Here is a 19,404-nt window from a genome sequence, read left to right as displayed (position 1 = left end):
GCATAGTGCAACTACAAAATATACACTCCCGCCCCTTCAGGTTAGGTATAAAGGGACAGTGCAGGAGACGCGTATTGTGAGGATGATGGAACAAGAACGGACTGTTCAGCTTGTCTGGGCTGATTGGAAATTTTTACAAAACAGATTTTCCTTGGGACAATCATGCTTTTTATTTAAAAAAAAAAAAAAGAAAAGAAAAACGCATCTGAAGTGTTGTTTGTCTTTCTTTTATTTACAACCTCACCATGATTCCTCTATTGTTCACTGCGTATGAAAAATCACAGCATATCCCTAAAAACATCCTCTTGACACACACACACAAAATCTCCCCCAGTCCAAAAAAGGATGCAACAAGTCCAGATATGTGTGAAAACACCCATCTAAAAGGCATCTTCAGCATAATGGAGTAATGGATCAGTAGGATGCCTCAATTTTAAGCCCAGGCTCGACAACCAGCTTTAAGAACTAGTGAGCAGCCCCACCACACACACACACACACACAAACACAAAAGAGGAAGACTTGGCATGTTCTGGCCCATCGGCAGTGGCAGGATCCTGGTGGATTATTCTGTCAGAGAAAGGCTTTAGAGCTCTCTAAAGCCAGGACAAATTACAGTTTTTTTTTTTCAAGAGAGAAAAAAAAAATTACAGGGAGGAGGAAAAAAAACATAAGGGAAGTGTTGAAAAAGTAAACCAGGGAGGAAGCGTCTGGGGTGGCCAGCCATTAGCTTAACTGAGACATCACTCAAGATCCGGGAAAGGTTTGTGAAAATAATATTAAACAAATCTGGTCCATTTTCCCATGTACATGTAAGGTGATAAAACTGGATATATGGTGTAAACATAAAATATGTTACCCCCCAAAACACACACGCACACACACAGGTGTCCACTGAGACCATATATGTATCCATGTATGTATTTATGTACATGTAACAGGTGAAATATTTTGCTTGAATAAAAAAAACGTGAATATTGAAAAATATCCTTAATTTGAAAAATGTTCATGTAAATACATCACAAATACATATAGAAGAACGGAAAGTGGAAAAATGTCCAAATATGGTTTATATTAATTTTCAACAGAATAAAGAAAAGAAAGATATAGCACGGCTCAACAATGAGAATGCATGGAGGATACATTTTTAATATCTGTATTTATAGAAATTATTTTATCATTTAATTTCTATTTTTGCTAGTAATATTGGGCTTTCTTTATATTGTTTTCGACACTAATATTATCCCATTTCTTTACTAAAAAGAAAATCAACACACGGAAATGTGTGGTTTAGGACATGTTCTTACTGATACTTTTAAGACAATCGCAAGCCATTTTTGCAATTTCAACAAACCCCATTTTTATGTTATCCAGTTTAATAACATTAACTGACAAATCAGCAGAACTTGCAACAAAAATGAAGAGCGAACATTTGCAAGGCATAAAATTTTCAGTGTCAGCTGGCACGAAACTCTATCCTCGTTGTCCGTTGAGCCCTGGATAGGTTGGACAAATATTTAAAATGCCTCAAAGATGAAGACAGTACCTCCATGGTAACTGTTAGACTCAATAGAATCATAATCACTTCACTAGACTGAATTTCAATCGTTTATACGTCAGTACCACTGCGCTAAAAATGAGAAGCCTCGTACTGTGGTCTCTAACAGGTCCAGTGGTTATTGGTTAAACTCCAGAAAGAACCAGATACAACCATGTGGCTTTTAATTTGGGATTAGCTTGTGAGTCAATGCTTGGACCTACTCCGGTGCACCGGGACCCAAAAAGGGAACAACACGGCCACGGCCATGATGCATTTGTTCCACTGCTGCCACCTTGGAATCTGACCAAGAAAATAATCTGTGAAGAACCCTAAATCCTCAAATTAATTCAGATGACGAGATTAGTGTTGAAGCATAAAAAGAGGAGAATGTAATAAGCAATTTACTTTATTGGCATCAGTGGTAAAAAAAAATGTAAATAAAAAAAAGAAGAGGAAAAACTGGAAGGAACCCGCACCTGTGCTGAAACACAAATATTTGTAGTTGCATAAGAGGTTGTCCGTAATGAAGAGTTTGCAGAATACAAGAAAGCACAGGGAAACTCCAGAAACTGATACAGAAATTACAGCGAGAAATATACAAATGCAATACTTTGGAAAGAAAACTGATATGTCAATATACAACTGAGAACAACATGACAGCAGAAAAAGAAACTTCAAATTACGCCTTCAACAAATATGAAAATAAAGACCACAATAAAAGACTTGGTGTGCTGAACGAACAAAAGATATTCACCAAGTACATCCACTGAGTTCCCTTTTTGTTTGTCCCTCCTTGACCATTATTCAGTGTGTTAAGAATCCCTGATTTAAAGAACAGTGCGGATAATGTAACATAATACATCAAACTTTCAAAGCCAACCGTTTGCAAATACACCATTACATCTTATAATATCATGTAAAGCATGGTGCATTTAGCTCAGGTCAAGCTTAAAATGGGAAAATGATGAGATATCTTATGGGAACACACACAATCTCTTTTTCTTTTTTTTTTTTTAGAAAGGTAAAAAAAAAAAATTATATTATGATATGTTCCATCTATAGCCTGATATTCTTATTAGTTTAATAAATACTGAAACTTTTTTCAAATGACTATAGCTTGCTAATTGAAGAACATCAACAGGCCGATGCATTGGCTTTTAATTTAAGGCAGGCAAAAAGACACAGATTCAATAAATAGAACCAAATATTCTGAACAGCTAACACGATCATCCATCCATCTACATTGTCCTATCACACACCGACCGCACGTAAACTAAGACAGAATCACATTCAAAAGTAAACTTCTTGGTGCAAAACATAAGCTCAAGGGAATGAACACATTTTCTCGTAAAACAAAATGTAACATGGTAGCAAATGATATGTATGTTGACCTAGACGCATCTCAAAGAGTTCATTAACTAACACTGTCGACCAGTAATGCTGTAAATCTCAGCAGACGGCTCCTCGCACTGTCAAACATCAAGCGTACAGCTCCAGCCAGAATGATTCAAGTCCAGTATAACCAGTAACTGTTCTGGAATGTGCAGGTAGTTCCAATGTGTTTTATATCAGTAATGCAGAGTGTGATTTATATCTGAAGTATCTATTTGCTGGTGAAGTGTCCAGGAAGAGATGCCTACTGCTATTTTCTGTATGCATATATATATATTTTTATAAAAGGGGAAAAAAAACGGAAGATGACATGAATTATGAGCTTGTCCACGGCGGGTTTTCTTTACGTTTCTTGTTAAAAAGACGTATGAATGCTAAACAAAGCCCTGGAACTCTAGACTGTAATTTCGGGGCTTGGTGGCCCAGGGTAGTTTGTAATCATGGAGCAAGCGGTTAGCAAGAACAACGTGGTTCAGCTGCTTATAGGCAGAGCCACTCAAGTGTTGATAAACAGTCAACCTTTTTAAACTGTAGGTCAGGTGGATGGGACAAGACATCGCTCCTTCTTCACAGTACAACGCAAACCAAAGCTGAAGGACTAAAAAGTGAAAAAAAAAAAAAAATCTTAAATGTAAAGTGCAAAAATGCGAACCCGAAAAAGCTATTTTTGTTTCTAAGGATGTTTATCTTTATGTTCAGCCTTCAAGCGCTCGAGATCAAGGTATTCGGCACTGTAGGTCAACTATTGCGTGAAGGGAAACCGAATCTTGCAGCGCTCATTTTCACCGAACCATTAATGGATTAGAAGCTCTATTTGTGTCCAGAAATTGGTATGAATCATCGCTCTTGGATTGTGAGTCTGCCAGAAGGGGCATTCTTTAACATCTGTCAGTAAAAGTGTGTTTATGTGCAAGTGTGTGTGTGTGTGTGTGTGTGTACTTTGCCTGTATTTGTCGGTTGGTAGATGAAAGGCAAGGGTAAATTGGTCTCATTATGAAGACTCCGCTCTTTGGGAGCTGAATTATTGTCTCTGTGCCCATCTCTCTCAGGTGAGGGAGAACATTTAAAAAAATAAAAAATATGCCACTGTTTCTCGGCATTCATGGAGCAAGTCCTCCGAGGGAGCAAGGAAGCTTGTCCTTGTCGGATGCAGCAGCACTTGGACTTTATTTGTGCAGTGTGCTTGGCACCACTCTCGTCTCAGGTGTCCAGCTCAAAGCAGTCCAGCGTCTCATCATCAGGGCTGTCGTGAGGGCCGTGCCTCTTCCAGAATGACGCCGGCTTCTTGTGCAGTTCTCTGCACACACATCGTGGGCAAGGCTGAGCTCGCATCCGGCACTCGGCATGGAAGACGGCACCGCAGCCCTCGCACCTGCATTTAGAACATAGAAGAGCACTGATGGTCAAAATGGGTCAAAATGATCGATTTTTCTTTTATGCCAAAAATCATTAGGATATTAAGTAAAGATCATGTTCCAAGAAGATATTTAGTAAATTTCCTACTGTAAATATATCAAAACTTAATTTTTGATCGGTAATATGCATTGCTAAGAGTTCATTTGGACAACTTTAAAGGCGATTTTGACTTTTTTTGCACCCTCACCCTCCAGATTTTCAAATAGTTCTATCTCAGCCAAATATTGTCTGATCCTAACAAACCATACATCAATGAAAAGCTTAGTTATGTTAAGACTTAAGACTGGTTTTGTAGTCCAGTGTCACATATATGGTCTGTTTGCTTTCGCTCATGAAGAATCACTTTTGTGCAATCATAAGTTTTGGCAGAAGATCTAATGACATTCAGAGTACAAATATACAACACAAATATATATGTATTTCTTTATGATTTAACTCTATGCAAGCTATCTTGGCTATATTCATGGTGAGAACAAGGTTACTTAAATTACGTTTTTAAATTTCATGAATAAATTATTCAAAACATTAAAAGGTAAGTACAACTTATGTTTTTTAATGCAATAATTATTTTATGCTCACTGTATTTGTTTGACTGAAGTACAGTAGAAACGATAATATTGTTAAAGGGGGGGTGAAATGCTATTTCATGCATTTCATGCATGCAACAGAGTTTTTTACACTGTTAAAGAGTTGGATTCTCCTGCTAAACATGGACAAAGTTTCAAAAATTAAGTTGTACATTTGAAGGAGTATTTTTGTTCCAAAAATACCTCTTCCGGCTTGTCACAAGTTTCGGAACGTTTTTTTCGAGTATGGCTCTGTGTGACGTTAGATGGAGCGGAATTTCCTTATATGGGTCTATACGTCCTGTATAGCAGAGCACTGAGAGCACAACAGACGTTCACTGATCAGAGCGAGAGCGAAATGTCACAAAAGGAGTGTGTTTTTGGTTGCCAGGGCAAGACAACCCTGCACAGATTACCAAAAAAAAAAAAAACAGCATTAAGGGACCAGTGGATGGAGTTTATTTTTACAGAGCATCAACGGAGTTGTGCAAGTGTTTTTGTTTGTTCCCTGCATTTCGAAGATGCTTGTTTTACAAACAAGGTCCAGTTTGACGCCGGATTTTATTCTATTATGCTAATTTAGTGCTCAAGAAATATTACTTCTTAATAATGCTAAAAACAATTCATTTTTTTGAAACCGTGATACTTTTTTTTCCAGTTCAAAAGTTCAAAACAGCATTTATTTGAAATAGAAATATTTCGTAACAATCGATGTCATGTTTATCAATTTAACGTATCCTTGATTTAAACAAAAACAATAAAAAAAGACCCAAAACATTATATTTGTGTGTGCATGTGTGTGTGTGTGTGTATGTATATATTTATGTATTTCTCCTTTACTAGAACATTTAGGTGCTCAAGTGTTCCTCAGTCCTCTAAAGAGAAACAACTTGTTTCTGTGCACCATCATGGGTGGTAGTAGCCCAGTGGTTAAAGTTTTTGGGCTGCCAAACCAAGACTAAAACCCAAGATCTCTGTTGGCCAAGAGGCTGTGCCATACTAACCAGACGAACTACTGGTGTTCTATTCCTAAAAGCGGTCTATGCTTTACACAAAAGAATTAAAAGCCTTGTTTTTGATAAAAATTTTAAAAACTCTTAATATGATTTCCTCTTTATAGGGAACTATCAGTTAAACAGACGACCAGAGCTAAAAACGTCTTACATTTTGAAGCACGCCTAACATGAAAAAAACCTAAAGCATGCTAACAAGATAATAGTAGTTGACAGGATGTCTATTTTAAATCAGTCGACAAATAGTCAAAGCACACATATTTTTCCATACTCTGTTCTCATTTTTACATACTTTTCTAGACCTGAAAATTACTTAAGGTAAATAGCTAACCTCCGCAGGAACCGGTGAGCCAAAGGAAATCATGTTGATTTACATAAACCTCTAATATTACAATGCAGTAGCAAGTGTATAAAGTAAATGAGTGTAAATTTTATAAATGAAATAAGCGCAAATGAAATAGCAGTGTTGCACTTGGCTTTTTCCATGCATTTCCTGGAAATTACTTAAATCCATTTTCATATTTCTAAACTGCATAGTAACCTTTACGGTTTTAATTAGAAGATATTGAAATATTTATGGATCACGAAAGGTCCCCAAAATGGGACTTGAACTCGCGCTCGAAACTTTATCTATACAAGGGTATCACCTTCGACTGTTAGAAGATATTTAAATAAATGTTAAAATCATTACTTTTTTTTTTGTTAAACACCGCATATTTGTTCAGTGATAACTATGAAAAAAACAAAGTCTCTAAAACCATAATGGTCTTCGCAACTATAATTGTAAAATGTTCCGGTTCAAGCTCCGCCTACTTACGGTTTTATCTGAATACAGCTACGAATAATTTTGTGATTGTTACAGATACAAATACTGGCTTCACTGCACACCCCTAATGTGTGTGTATATATATATATATATATGCATTATTAATTAAATTAATTTTGTTTAAAAGATTTTTTTTTCATGATGAACAAATGTGACAAGGTTCTTTTGGAACAGAATAAACTATGAAAAATTTGGTAAAATTAAATTTCTAAATGTACAACTTAAACTGTAGCAGTCCTAACCAATCATAGCGGAGGCTTTATCAGTGTTGCAGTGTTTAAACAGCAGCATCTGTTCTGGGAACAGCACTCCACTTCGCTGGAGAGTCAGAGTGGCTACAGGTCTCACCTTTTAGTGGCATTTTCCTGGAAGGGATAGATGACCTGGCCAGAGTGGCAGAGCTCACAGATGAAGCCCTTCTCCCGGCACAGACTACAGCTATAGACATGAGAGCTGGCAAACTTGATCACCTTACAGAGGAAGGGAGCAAGCTTTCCATCTATGACCTGCAAGAAAGAGAAAGACAGTGTAGAGGTGGGTGATATGACTAAAACATGAGTCACTGTATTTGACGAGAACTACATCACACTATAGTTTAGTTCTGCTGGAAATAAGATTGTTTTGATGCCAGCATTTTAGATACCACTGAAATGTCCCAATATCGATACCACAACAAACACTAATATTAACCGAACTAATATAAAAATTCATAAAATTTATAGAAGACAAGTAAATAGTCAGTAATAAAATAAGAACAGAGAAACTAATTATAAGCAACTGTACAAATAAATTCAACAGGACAAAGATACAAACTATATAAAACGTCCTTTAGATTTTCCAGACTAAGGCCGGGTTCACACCGCAAGCTGCAGCAGAGCAGAAGCAGCGCGTATTTTTTTCGGTGCCTATGTTAACAGATGAGAGCGTTCACACCGCAAGCAGAAGCTGCGCGGCAGAGCGTTGCAGAAGCAGAGCAGAAGCAGCAGTGCCGCGATCGTTTCGGCGCTGGGTCTATTTTTGCAGCGCTGCTGACGCTCAGTTAAAGTGAAAGTACACCTTTGATGGACAAAATAAATATGATTTCACACAAAAAGTGCTCTAACTGCACAAAAAAGCACATCTAGGGTGTTTTAACAAGAACTAGAGTATGTTACGAAAAGGAAATTAATATAAAAATATATGTATAGAAGATAAAGTGACCATGGCCAAAATGATCATGATCATGGCAAAAATACACATGTACTTAAACGAAAATTTGCCCAAAATTAGCATTAATGATATCTACTGTGTTATTAGCAAATTACATAAAAAATGTATGATATTTAAAACCACATATTTTTCTATTTTTTATTATAATTTTATTTTTAATATTTTTTTTCTTTTACAAAATCTGTTAAAGTACTTACAGTTCTATCCAAAAATAGACTTTTTTGCCGAAATACAAAAACAACTTTAAATAATTTATATTGCTAGCTTAGCCTTGGAGATTTATTTATTATTAGTAGTTGTCCTATTCTTTTAACTAGGCCTATGTATTGGCAGAAGAACGGATGTCGTGCTAACAATCATAAACAACAGCACGTGGTGTCACAGGCGGTGGTCTTCAGAGTGCACCTGGAAAGACAATAATGGACGACACTCGTCTCATTGTGGAAGTTGAGAAATATCAAGTTCTTTATGATCCACACAATGTACTTTATAAAGACTTGCAGGAGAAGGAAAAAGCATGGGATGCAGATGGTAATTAATTTTATAGTGTTTTTGACGCTTTCGTTGGCACACGAGCAAACAACTCAATATTTGATTCAAAATTGATTCAATTGGAACCATTTATTTACAATTTCTAAATTACACATAAGCACACAAATAACAAAAGCAGGTGATACATGCATATATAATAAACAAGTAAATGCTGATTTCAAGATGAGCAGGAAGTCAAGGCTGTGAACCATTTACAATACACATAATTTAAAACCGTTTATTAAATTGGTTTTCAGGGTGTTTTTTGGTAAATTTGATTGCAAACAAACCCAGTGACAAGATGGTAATATGCACCATGTTCTCTCCTACGTCGGTTAATGGGATGAACCCAAAGTCTGGGTCTTTTTAGTCTCCTTAATAACAAATATAGCGCGATGGCCTTTCTTCTATCAACAACACGTACTGCACGGAAAACAAAGACAGCAAAACAAAGATCCAACAAAAGTAACAATTAAATTATTAATTAAAAAAGCTTCTTGCCTAGTCTTTTTATTTAAATGTATTTTAAATGGGAAATAAAGCAATGCGAACGTACCCATTATAGAGCACTCTGACCAAAATCTGCTGTTCAGTTGCGCGCTGCCTCCGCTGCCGGTGTGAAAGCAAAATAGGCGCGCGCTGCTTCTGCTCTGCCTACCTGCTGCTAACGCGCTGCTTCTGCTCTGCTGAAACTTGCGGTGTGAACCCGGCCTAACAAACTAACAAATAAATACTACAGAAATGTAGTACATAAAGCTGCACTGTGTGACTGGAAGCCTTTTGCGCACACATGTCCATCAGACAGCAAACAGAGTTTATTTTGCCTCTTTTAGAAGTTGAATTTATTTTTTAATTGATTGAATGGTTTAAAATTACGTGAACGTTTAAACTGCAGCACTGCAACATCACATAAGGATAACTGAGCAGAACTCGGGACAAATAAATAAATAAATCAATCAATCACTTAAGGAGCCATTGTGACCGTTTTAATTTCAGTCTGGAGCCCTGCTGTGATAAATACAATAGCTTCAAATCTCTACTGATTGACTTGCCTGTCCCTTCAGATTTTTAAAATACTGCAGAATGCATTTAAATATAGCAAAATGTGTTCAACATATTTCCACATTTGTATACATTTGTATCTGTAGTACAAGGCTGATGCAAATTCACCAAAACATTCATAGACAAACATGTGAAGGGACAGAGGATGTGTGGAACTTTGTGAAAGATGATAGTCTGAGGTCTACGGAACTTCCTAGGAACATTTTGCAGGTGCAGATTCTTTGCAGGCCAGCTTTAAACATGATGAGAAATGGGACGGAAAAGCACGTAGGAGGAATCTAGGGAAGTGTAAAATGCGACCCCAGCAATTCAGCTAGCAAAAGGCCTTCACCAAATGTGTTCAACAGATATGAGAGAGGAACAGGTTCAAACTGTCAATGCAAAAATAAAAAAATAATTACATTATCAAATGGACAGTAATCCTCCTGTTAACAGAGGTTTATCAGAAAATTTCAGTGACTGGACACTTACAATAACATGTTACAATGGGAGCAAAGTACAAAAAAAAAAAAAAGACATCACATCAGGAATCCACATGAAAACTAATGAATGCTTTGAGAGTGGGGGGTTGGCTTCGGCTCTAGGGTGGAGTGATTCCTTTTGGGAGACTGTCTGCAAAAAATAATATGTGAATGCCATTTATCGGCCAGAGTAGTTAAAAATCGGCCTGGTCTTTGAAAGCGGGGTGCTGAAGAAGGCGTATTGTGGGCAGCTGAATGAGACGGGGAAGGGGCCTAGACCTCCAGTGCATATTCACCAAGGGGGCAGAGACAAGTGGATACACCTGGCAGCACTGCGGCACACCAATTAAACGGCCTGCCAGCATTCTTCAGCCCTTCCACAAGGAGCCAGCCAAAGAATGGAGGAGGAGAAGAGGGGACAGTGGAGCAGCGAGGAGAGCTTGGGAGGGTGGGATGTGAGGGATTGGGGGAAAAGAAAGAAAGGAAGGACCACGGTGGTCTCCCACGAAAGACACGCACGCGCGCACACACACATACGCAGCATGAACGGGGAGAATGGGTTGAAAAGGGGAAGTTTTTTGTGGGAACAGGGAATCTAGAATATACATGTTTAATTACTTGAACTTGGTTTGTAAGGTTATATTGGATGGTTGTTCACCAAAAAGTGTTAAAAGTAGCTTCTCTGGTTCATTTAAATGAAATATCTAAAAATAAGAAAGTATAACTAAAATGAATAAAGAAAAAGAAAAGATTCTTCACATTCCACTAAAGCACTGTCCAAGCCAGAAGGACTCAAGGCAGAAAGACTCATAAAGCGGTCACTGTCATTGCCCAATGAACATAGAGGTGATGCTGTTGGCAAGCTTTCTCAGTAGAGGTACCAGGAGAGCCCTTAACCATCCGTCCATCAAGTAGCTTTCAGTTCAGATACCACTGTTTTTCTCTGACTGGGCTGACAGAAGCCTGAAGGCAATACCCTGCCTCTTCCCATGAGGACGAGTAATATAGCAAGCCATTAAGGAAACGCTGCAAGCCACCAATCAAAGCGGTGGGGTGAGCACACTTGCCGTCCTTTGCTAAAGATGATATATACTCCCCTTGATCAATGTTGGCAGAGGGAGTAATTAAACATTTCGATAATTTAGCAGACACTGTGAGCAAAACAGGGAGTATGCTTGCACCAGGCTTGATGGGGAGGGACTGTGAAGAGCTAGAGGGCTGTTGAAAAGAGTAACTGACAAAATAGTGAAAGTGAGAATTTATGCATGAACGGCTAGACAAGTTCAACTGATTTAAATGAGTTACAGTAATTAAAATAGTTTGTGCAGTGACACCTTAACTTAGAAGTTTTACATTTATAAGGAGTCAACTTTCAATAGAAGCTGCAAGACATTTTGCATTCTTAGATTTTTCCTAATTTCTCTTTTGTATTACTTCACAATATACACCTATATACCTTGAATATCTTCTATAAAAAAGTTTAAAAGTATTTGACAAGAATACAAGTATTTTGACAAGAAGGTTTTTTTTTTTGACAATTTTTGTTTAACTATTGTTTAATGTACACAAATGTTAATAACCTTGCACCCTCACCCTTAAAAGCATTTGTTTTTTTGTTTTTTTTGCGTACTGGGAATATTACAAACAAGAGCTTCTTTACGAGATGATTAAAAGCACATTTTAAAGTTACTGATTTTGGTTGTTTAGCTTTTTCTGCAAGAGCTGTTAATAACTTGAATGATTTACCAAGTAATATTAAACCCTTTCCTACTTTTGCACAAGTTTAAGCTACATGTAAAAATATCGTTAAAAACAAGTCAGGTTTGTGATCATTGGATATTCTTGTGTTTTGAAATGGTTACATCATTTTGGGGGGGCTTTTTTAAAATCATTTTTATTATAGGGTGATGTTTTGTAGTCATTTGGATTGTAGTTTCTATGTGAGGGATTATATTTCTTATATTTTAAATTATGGGCTATTGTGTGGAACATGGGTGACGTCTGCCAAATCAACTCCCCCCAAATCCCCCACCTTCTGCTCCTGTCTTGCATGTGCTTTGTCGTTAGCTGCTTAATCCCCTAAAATCACAGTTTAGCGCCTACTTCTTCATCCCCTCCTCAACCCTGGCCCTAATGTCCTCGCCTGCTCCATTAAACGGCAGAGAAAGGGCCCAGATTAGACTGATAAAAAGAGTGAGAGCTCTGTTTGGATAACACCCTCCCTGGCAAAACAGGATTACAACCATCGTGTGCGAAGAAGTGTGAGAGAGCCGGCCTGCCAGGGTATCGTAAGAAGTGGTCACTAAAGAAACCGCCTTAAGTTTCAACATCTATGTGAACCATGTGAATGTTTCGGTCACAGTAGACCAGGTGCCATGAAGGAATCCTTGAAACATGATGGTTTTATGGATATGTTGAAAGCTAAAGTTTCTCTTAGCGAGGAATAAATAGATTCCGATACGTAACTTCCGAGGACCTGAAAGTTGTCGCCTGAGCTCAATGAAGTGCCTAATCTTGGCAAGGACAACGCTGTTGCCTTCAGTACAACATATAATACAATTAGCATTTATTGCACTCGTACGTTTGTCCATCTTAGTTCAATAAGTAAACTTTTCTTACTCTTTCAGTGGAGATCTCAAACAAAAAGCTGTGGCCAAACAAATCTGGCTTCTAGGCAAGTCTTACACAAACAAATATGGTCAACGGGTCGTTTACAAAAAAAAAAAAAAAAATGAAAAAAGGAAGACTGCCCAAAACTCTGTGCTAATTGTTTGAACTAAAAGGGGAGAGCATTTGGTTTCAGTCTATAGTGTTTGGAGACTTGCTGGAGATAGTTCAACATTCAGTGACCTCGACACGGAGGGCGAGCATTCCAGAGCTGCGGAGGAACCGGCATTAAGTAGCAACACTAAAAGAAAATGGCTCCTTAATAAGGTAAGCCAATTAAAAGCTGAAAGAGAAAGTAATGTGACGTGAATGGGAAATGCCTCAAATTTGGGCCTAACAGAGGCAGTGGGGGAGACAGCATAAAGGCCTTGCGGCGAATTCCATGTATAAGTAGTACACAAGAAGAGCGACAAAGTACTGACAGCACAGAGAGCATTTAAAGGGTTAGTTCACCCAAAAATCTTGTCATTAACGACTCTACCTCATGTCGTTCCAAGCCCGTAAGACCTCCGTTCATCTTCGGAACACCGTTAAAGATATTTTATATTTAGTCAGAGCTTTCTGTCCCTCTATTGAAAATGTATTTACCGTATACTGTCCATGTCCAGAAAGGTAATAAAAGCATCTTCAAAGTAGTCCATGTGATATCAGAGGATCAGTTAGAATTTGTTGAAGCATCGACAATACATTTTGGTCCAAAAATAGCAAAAACTACGACATTTTTCAGCATTGTCTTCTCTTCTGGGTCTGTTGGGAGTGCGTTCAAAACAGTGCAGTGATGTCCGGTTCGCGAACGAATCATTCGATTTATTTCAATTCAAGTTTATTTGAATAGCGCATTTTACAATACAAATCGTTACAAAGCAACTTCACCGAAAATTATGTTTCTACAATATTTAGTAATAGAGGTGACTGTCAGTTTGTGAACGTATGACAGGATTTTTAGAAAAATGTAAACCAGTTCTTCTTGAACCAGTTCACCAAATGGTTTGAAACGGTTCGCATCTCCAATACCCATTAATCCACAAATGACTTAAACCGTGAACTTTTTTAACGTGGCTGACACTCCCTGTGAGTTCAAACAAACCGATATCCCGGAGTAATTCATTTACTCAAGCAGTACACTGACTGAACTGCTGTGAAGAGAGAACTGAAGATGAACACCGAGCCGAGCCAGATAATAAATGAACGATTGAATCGTTCTCGAGTCAAGAACCGGTTGCATCGGTTTTCGTACTGAGAGACTGCTTTGTTTTGTGGCAAAAAAAAAAATATATATATAATAATAATAATAATAATAATAATAATATTACATTTTATATATATATATATATATATATATATATATATATATATATATATATATATATATATATATATATATATATATATATATATATGAATAAAATATTTCAACATTTATCAACTGAATTAATTAAAAATAAATGAATTAATAAAATTTGCTATTAATGAAATATACAAGCTGTATAAGACAAGCTGTAATTGACATGTAGAATGTAAAAGACGTGAAAAAAGGGACAGAGAGGCAGTGTCAGGCATTGGGATGCTGGGGAAGAACAGAATGGAATAGAAGCAGAGGCAGGACTGTCACGCTTTGTTTTTCTGCCTGTTGCTCCTGAATGGCAGTAATTAGTTAGCTGGGTGGGGGCGGAGGGGTGGAGAGGGACCCCAGCCTCCCACCAGGAGACAGAAGGGAGAGGGGATGTGGGACAGGAGAATAGATGTTCTGAGAGCAACAGAAAAATAAGGGCAGGGGTCATTCCTAAGAAACAGAAGAATGACAAAAATTCATGCACGGTAAAAGGGGGCTATGGAGAAACGGGGTGCAGAATGAGGAAAGGAGAGAGAGAAATAAAGAGGAGAGCATGGTTTCCTATATTTATTATATATATGAATAGTTATTTCAAACATGTAAGTTAATTAAAGCATGTAAATTTCATAATTTTAGTTCAACATTTTAATGATGAATAAAGTTTCAATCAAATAAGCCAAAAACGAGCAAAATTTATACAAATGTATCGTTCTAAGTATTTTTGTCTTGTTTTTCATGGAAATGTCTAAAAAAATCTTAAATTAAGATGTTTTCTGGGAAAAGTTATCAAAATAAAGTGGATTTATGATTTCAAAAAAAGGACAAATATCTGCCAACGGGCTCAGAGAAATCAACTTAAATCAGACAAGTAATCAACAGATGGCTGTTCTTGTTTTAAAGTCATTTCTTTTCTCCATAAACAATTCACATCTTCACTCTGCATCAAGTCAAAATTAAGTATTTAAAGTTGTTTAGATATTTGTATTGGAAAAGCAAAGGATGCAACATTTAATGCAATGCCTTTATGAATTTAAGACTTTCTGCTTAGATTTCAAACCTTTCAAGGCCTTAATTTGTGTAAGGGAAAAATAAAGACTTTTTAAGACCTGCAGAAACCTGTTAAACATATTACAGATGGATTCACAACAGTAAGTGAAAAGCAGAAGGTTAGTGTGTCATTGAAACTGAGGCTGCACGTAGATCTACAGTGACTCTACGAACATCAGGGTTACGAGAGGAAGGGTGTGAAAAGTTTACTTCCACAGCCTCTCAACTCCCACTGCCAGATGACACTTAGATGACACATCAGACACTGCGCATGGTGATGATGTGTGCTACAGGTGTGTCTCTCTGTGTGTGAGTGCGATGAAGTATTTTATCACAATCAGGTGGGACCAGGTTATTAACATATCAGCCACACAAAAATGTATGAATGTCATTCCATTGAAAACAAAAAAACAAATATTAAGTGACATTCACAGTCAAGAATGCGGTCAAAACATGCACAAAATAAAATGTCAAAAAACATGTTTATTTTATTTTGATGGTATTTCCGGCAACCAATACTCCAGTTTCATATGACCCTTCATAAATAATCCTAATATGCTTATTTGGTGCTCAAGTGTAAAAAAAAAAAAAAAAGGACACTTTTAAAGGATTAGTTCACTTACAGAATGACCCATTCCAGGATTTTTCTTCATATAATAGACTTCAATGGGTTGAAGGTCTGTATTGCAGTTTCAATGCAGCTGCAAAGGGCTCTAGACGATACCAGCCGATGAATAAGGTTCTCATTTAGTGAAACCATCAGCCATTTTCTAAAAAAGAATTGTAATGAATAAATAATAATAATTTATATAGTTGCATAAACAAAAATGCACGGCTTGCACTAGTTCTGCGATGCATGCCCGCTAATTCATGCAGGCCGGGACGAGAAACCGCATTTCATTTTCTGCTCCAACTTCAAAATCATCTGACATCGTTGTTTTACCTTTTTTGTAAAGGGTGTTTGACTTTCTTTGCACGTTCGTTTTGTAAACACTGGGTCGGTGCTTTGGGCCAAAATCACACAGGATCTTTCCAACGTGATTACCTTATTCGTGAGGTCGAGATAGTGCAAGATGAGCATTTGTGGTTAAAAGTAATGTATATACATTTTTATTTTCTTATGAAAATGACAGATTTTTTTGCTAGATAAGACCCTTAATCCTGGGATCGTGTTGAGCCCTTTTAAGCTGCACTGAAACTGCAATTTGGACCTTCAGCCCGTTGGTTCCAACTGAAGTCCATTACATGGAGAAAGATATAATAAAATATTGATATTGGATCATATTCATAGTTACAGTGATGAATATCTGTGATAACTATGCTAGGACACTTGTTTGATGTGAAATTAATGAGAACTGACTTCCTGCATAACCGCGAGATTAAAAAAATAAATAAATAAAGGCCTGACAAAATATTCTTGTGAATGCCATTTGAATTGATATTTTATATCTACTGCACTGACATTCAGGAGCAACTGTTACATGCTGACAGAGTTTGAAATCCTTCATGTTAATTTATGACATCTTTGATAGTTTACACACTCTCAGCTCAATTGGTAAAACATTTTACTACCTTTTACTCCATTCAGAAGAATTTCGTAGATTATCTCACATAGCACACACACACACACACACACACACGCACACACACACACACACACACACACACACACACAGATATATGTTTAAAATAAAAAAAGAGAGATGTTAATAAAGGAAAGAGATAAAACTACCTGCTGCAGATCTGACAATGAGTAGAGGTGCACATGCTGTAACAGGTATTCTCTCGGAAAGATCCTGCAAAAATAGAAAGAAAATAATCACATTAGTGTAAATGCATATGAATGTTATCTCAAGTCATAACGGAGCATGCACATATCTGTAGAAAAATAACTGCATTAGCCTGCACACATATACATACACCTCCATTTGAGGCGGAACGCTAGTATCCTATCATCTCGTCTCTGTAACCATAACAACATGGGACCAAATTGCTTGGAAATAGGGGTTAATTCAATTGAATTGGAAAAAGGCTGTAAAATAGGCATTTAAAAGCACTACCTCTTATCATGGGTGAAGTGGGGCGGCTCTGTCTCTCTCTCTCCATCTGGCTGGCTATTATGGCCCTCTTCACCTCTCTCCTCCCATGAGCCTACACTCGCTCTTTCCCTCTCTAATTCACCCACGCCTGCTCACATTACAAACTCAAGGGCCCACAGAATTATCCAGAAAAGAGGGGACTGGGAAAGCTACAGGCACACAGTGAGATAAGGAGAAAGAGAGGATATGCTGTTAAGAGAAGCAAACGAGATGAAAAACTAGAAGATATTGGAAGTGATTGATCTCATAGTTAATCCATAACATCCACGACAACTAAGCAAACAGAACAGATGATTCCTTCTAATTAATTGGAGATGCAAAAAATCTATTCATTCTTACATAATGCTATTGGCTTGACACCCTATAGCTGAATGCTTCAACAGGATTCAGTCTTTTTTCAGGCTGGAAAATGGGTTCGATTAAGTAGTCTGGCACTGGAAACTGGTTTAGCTTTACTCCTGCCCACTAACAGTTCATCCACTCTGCTTTCTCAGTGGCTTGGGTCCATCATTAGCAGGCCATCAGACAGATGCTGGCAATTAGAGACAGGCTTACAGGCCACAAACACAGCTAAAACACAGGAGAGAGGGAATTTATGGCATTATGACATGGGAGGAAAGTATGCTGGGTAGCTCTGAGCTATAATGAGGCATTGAGGAGTAAACGTAGCTATTATATTATGTATACAAAGTCACATATGATTTAAAACGGTTTGTGTTGATGCGTGTGGCCCAAATGCATGCGTGGCTCGCTGGACATCACCTCAGTTTTCAGCTTTGAGGATTGTGGTGAGGCTCCTTTTTTCTCATTCAGTGCCATAATCGCATTACTGGTTGAAGAGAAGCATGGCGGCTCTCCAAACAGCCCAATTCACAGCTCGTCCCCTCAGGCCTCATTAGGCCAAGCCATCATTACGACGCTAATCTAAGTCTAAACTGAGTCATGGAGGCAGGGGGTGGGATGTTTACTAAGCTGGGGATGAAATCTCTTTTCATTTGTTTATGGGAAGCTCAAGGGTCAATGTGCTGCAGTAGGTGTCATTAGTACAAACAGAGCTGATGATAGCTGCTTTGTTGCATGTTTGACATAAGGCATGTCAAAAATGATACTTTATCAAGAGCTGTCGTGTGTTGTTTGAGGCTTAATAAATATATGCATTTATAAGTGTAAATGTGCTGTTAAAATGAGTGTAAAGGTGCGATCTTGATCATGTTGTACCCACACCACCTCTTTATTTCAATCACAACTGACAGATTTGCGGTCTTAGAGAAGTATGAATGCCTAGTTAATAAAGGGTCTGGAAACCACAGAGCTCAAAGCTTTACATACCCACAAATCTGATATAAGAAGTGAGGTATTACTGAACATCTTAAGAAGGCTGACAAAGAAAAGATACTGCACTGACAAGATTTCATGGTATAATGTGGTATCTTCTGTAGGACAAGATGAAATCCTAACTTAATCCCTGTGGATGTGTTGTTACGCCAATTTGCCAGCCTTTGTAAAGCTTGTTCAAGTCAGGACAGTGTGTGAAAAGAAACCTTAGTCTCTCCGGGTGTTCATTTTCTTCTGATTATGGAGACATCTTTCTACTTTCTATCTCCTCAAGCATAAATTAATCTCTGCTCATGGCAGAGCTCCATGTCTTTATCGTTTGTCCTTTCTCAGGGTAAATACATATAAGTGTTTATAGTGGTGCTAACCAGGCGATATGGATAATTTGTCACCTAAGACTGGAGTGATGGCAGCTGGAAATTCACCTTCACACCAACACATGAATAAAACTGCTATTTTAAATTGTAATAATATTTCGCAATATTACAGTATTTAAAAAAAAAAAATCAAATAAATACAGCCTGGGTAAGTTTTAAGACTTTACTTAATGAGACTCTAAGATGGTGTTGTCAAAAGTAAAAGATGAAATGTGAAGATATCAGCATTTTCCGCATCTATGAGCAGATATATTAGAGATGCGCTGAAAGACGCTGCTTTGAAACCACTCGGTGAAGAGCGTTTAGCGATGATCTTTGTAGCCAATCACAGACATATCTGTTGAGCGAGTGAACACAATGGCCAATCAGAGCAGTTTAAGAATCCACACTACAGCGCTCAAATAGCTAGCGGGAAATTTTTCTAATTTCAGTACAGACATCAGTACTTTGGACAACACTACATTAAGACAGTACCAACAACAATCTTTTGAAGGTTAGCGTAAATTTCACATTTCATTCATTTATTCAGAAA

At 37.6% G+C, this 19,404-nt stretch overlaps 1 protein-coding gene across 3 annotated transcripts in view; it reads right to left on the bottom strand.

Moving 5' to 3' along the window:
- Positions 1-1,928: 1,928 nt before the first annotated feature.
- Positions 1,929-19,404, bottom strand: part of LOC128019843 (pleckstrin homology domain-containing family M member 3) — a 37,191-nt gene continuing 19,715 nt past the window's right edge. For 2 of the 3 annotated variants that reach the window (XM_052606123.1, XM_052606122.1), the window contains 3 exons: positions 16,794-16,857; positions 7,100-7,257; positions 1,929-4,302 (listed from right to left, as the gene is read on the bottom strand). In XM_052606123.1, coding sequence (XP_052462083.1) covers positions 4,131-4,302; positions 7,100-7,257; positions 16,794-16,857 — 394 coding nt within the window. In that variant the 3' untranslated portion in view covers positions 1,929-4,130. Of the gene's footprint in view, positions 4,303-7,099; positions 7,258-15,684; positions 15,832-16,793; positions 16,858-19,404 lie in introns of those variants that run through there. The other variant, XR_008185251.1, reaches the window with a different exon arrangement.

The sequence above is a fragment of the Carassius gibelio genome, chromosome A9 (genome assembly GCF_023724105.1).
Source record: "Carassius gibelio isolate Cgi1373 ecotype wild population from Czech Republic chromosome A9, carGib1.2-hapl.c, whole genome shotgun sequence".
Lineage (NCBI taxonomy): Eukaryota > Metazoa > Chordata > Actinopteri > Cypriniformes > Cyprinidae > Carassius > Carassius gibelio.
This window is presented reverse-complemented; position numbering and strand designations above follow the sequence as displayed.